The sequence below is a fragment of the Dipodomys ordii genome, unplaced genomic scaffold (assembly GCF_000151885.1).
Source record: "Dipodomys ordii isolate 6190 unplaced genomic scaffold, Dord_2.0 Scaffold79, whole genome shotgun sequence".
Classification (NCBI taxonomy): Eukaryota; Metazoa; Chordata; class Mammalia; order Rodentia; family Heteromyidae; genus Dipodomys; species Dipodomys ordii.
This window is the reverse complement of record NW_012267295.1, coordinates 4,197,169-4,199,707: the sequence shown is the minus strand read 5'-3', so window position 1 is coordinate 4,199,707 and position 2,539 is coordinate 4,197,169. Positions and strand designations below refer to the sequence as shown.

The window sequence follows — 2,539 nt, the reverse complement described above, 5'->3', positions numbered from 1 at the left end:
GGCGGGGGCGGGGCGGGGGCGGGGCACCTACCCCTAGAGGAGGCTGCAGGGGCGCTTGGGCTGCCGCGTGGGCTGCGGGCACAGCACGGCCCGGATGGCCTCGTCGAAGACGGTCTTCAGGCCCCTCTGGGTGAGAGCCGAGCATTCCAGGTACTTCACGGAGTCTGCAGGATGGGGCCCAGGCTGAAGTCTGTGTCCCAAGACACAGCACCAAGCACCAAACGGGGCCCCTGGGAGCTCTGTCACCCTGAGCAGGAGAGTTCTCATGTGGGCAGTGGGGCTGGGAGAGGGGAAGACGGCGGGGCAGACCTGTGCCATTAGACGCTGCCCTCCTGCTCCAAGGATGAGGCTCAATGGCCCCTGTTCTTCTAGAAAGCAGCCATGGGCATGCGCCAACCTTCCCAGGGTGCATGGGCTCCACACCAAGAACCCTAGATTCCATTTGCCTGTCCCCTAGCACCAGCTCCTCACTGCACATGCTGGACACAGAACCTCCACCCAGGGCAGCCCAGGTGAGTGGGGGACCCCAAGGGGACTCCAGACAGCACCACCCCTGCCAGGGACAGGCCTGGGGCCAGGAGAAGTCCTGGGAGTCCCCATTTTGCAGACAGGAAACCGGCCCAGAGAGGGACAGCCATGAGCCCAGAGGCTCATGGGAAACAGGGAGCAGGGACCACAGGAAGGACCACTCCGGTGGGGAGTGGGGAAGCTCTAAGGCCAGGCTGAGGCTGGGCTGGGAGACAGGACCAGGGACAAGGAGGAGATGGAGCTTCAAAGTCATTCTTGGCTGACCTGTCCCTGACAGGCCCCAAGAGCCCTTTCTCCTCCAGGAGGAGGTGACCATGAGGCCCACCTCCGCCCATGGCTGCCTCCTTGGGACTGGCTCCCATCTTGGCCAACTCAGACCTGGGGGTTGGCCTCAGGGGAGAGAGCAGCTGCCCCTGGCCTCCTGGGCCCCGGGCCTGGCCTGATCAGGTGTGCTCCCACACGACACGCCAGGCTGACGTGGACGGAGCCCTTCCTGGAATCAGGCTGGGACGTGCCTCCTTCCGCGTCAGTCTCGCCGAGACGCTCATCAGCACACTTGATGGAGGAGGACACTGAGGCTCCTCAGACTGAGACGCCCACCAGATAGGGAGACTGAGGCCCAGATGGGGGCAGAGCCACTAACCCCAGGTCACACTGGAGCTCAGACCAGAACCCTCCCGCTGTTCCATGCCACGGGAGGCAGAAGTGGAAGATCAAGAGTTCAAGGCCATCCTGGGCTACAGTGAGGGATTCTGACCCCAAAAAAAAGAAATCAAGAGAAATCCTAAAACCTAAAGGGTCGGGAGTGGTCAAGAGTTAGCATGAGCTGGGTCGGGGCTCCATCTCCCTGCTGTCTGGAAGCGCCCGAGGACTGGGGTGGGAGGAGGGGACCCACGGGTAAGCAGTGCCCAGGGCAGGTCATGTCACAGGAAGAAGGGCTGCGGTTTCTCTTCCTGCAGAGATGCCAGGCCCCTCCCATTTCCGTACAGGAAGGGGTGGGTCGAGGGGCGGGGCCTGCAGGACCCCCTGGGGAGACAGGGGCAGCAGCAGGTGGTCTAGGGACAGGCCCAGAGCCAGCAAGCCTGGGAAAACCACAAGAGAGGAGGACCCAGAGTGGACTCCAACCCAGTGCAGGCGATCAGGGCCGGGGAGGCCCCCATCCACTCCCAGAAATCCACTTCCTTCCCCTCCCATGGCCCGGGGAATCCTGTCACTGCCCTGCCCTGTCGCATGGCCGCCTGGGGGGGGGAATGTGGCACCTTTCCAATCCACCGCCTCCAGGAGGTCCTCCAGGAAAGCCAGGCTGGACCTGCCCATCCTCCACGCTGCACAGCCCAGGCCATCTGTGACCCCAAACCACTCCTGCCTGTCCAACCTCACCCCTCGTCTCCAGCCACCTACAGATGGACGCCACTACCATGTGACCCACACACGGTGCGGCAGCTTCGTTCCCTTCCTTCTCCCAAAGCCAGAGCTATATCCCCAGTTCTTCAAGATGAGGAAACACAGCCCAGAGAGGTTAGGTGACTGGCCCCAGGTCACACAGCTAGCCAGAAATTGAACCGTGTGGCCTAGTCCTGAGTGGAGGCGGTGTCAGACTCTCCCCCACACACACCCAGCACCCTACCGATCTCCTTGGCCAGCGCCAGGCCCTGTGGGTAGGTGATGGGGGCCAGCTTCTTCTCCTTCAGCTTCTCGATGGTGTCCTTATCATCCCGCAGGTCCAGCTTGGTGCCCACCAGGATTATGGGGGTGCTGGGGCAGTGGTGGCGTACCTCGGGGTACCACTGGGCGGAGGAAGGAGGGCGCCCCGGGGACAGCAGAGGGGCGGGAGGGGTGCAGAGAGGACCGTTTAGTTGGGCCAGCGGGCCAGAGTCACGGGGGCATGGGGACAGAGATAGCAGAAGGATGTCCAGAAAGAGGGGACAAGATTTGAGCCAGAGACAAGAGGTGGGCACGAGGCTCCCTGGAGATAAGGGCGTGGGGGGGGGAAGGAAGGGGGGACAGGACA

At 63.1% G+C, this 2,539-nt stretch overlaps 1 protein-coding gene across 3 annotated transcripts in view; it reads right to left on the bottom strand.

Annotated features, from left to right (window-relative positions):
* The window catches only part of Rac2 (ras-related C3 botulinum toxin substrate 2 (rho family, small GTP binding protein Rac2)), a 12,733-nt gene that overhangs the window by 2,436 nt on the left and 7,758 nt on the right, over positions 1-2,539 (bottom strand). For all 3 annotated transcript variants that reach the window (XM_013024909.1, XM_013024906.1, XM_013024907.1), the window contains exons 5-6: positions 2,156-2,315; positions 32-164 (exon numbers count right to left, since the gene is read on the bottom strand). In XM_013024909.1, coding sequence (XP_012880363.1) covers positions 34-164; positions 2,156-2,315 — 291 coding nt within the window. In that variant the 3' untranslated portion in view covers positions 32-33. The remainder of the gene's footprint in view (positions 1-31; positions 165-2,155; positions 2,316-2,539) is intronic.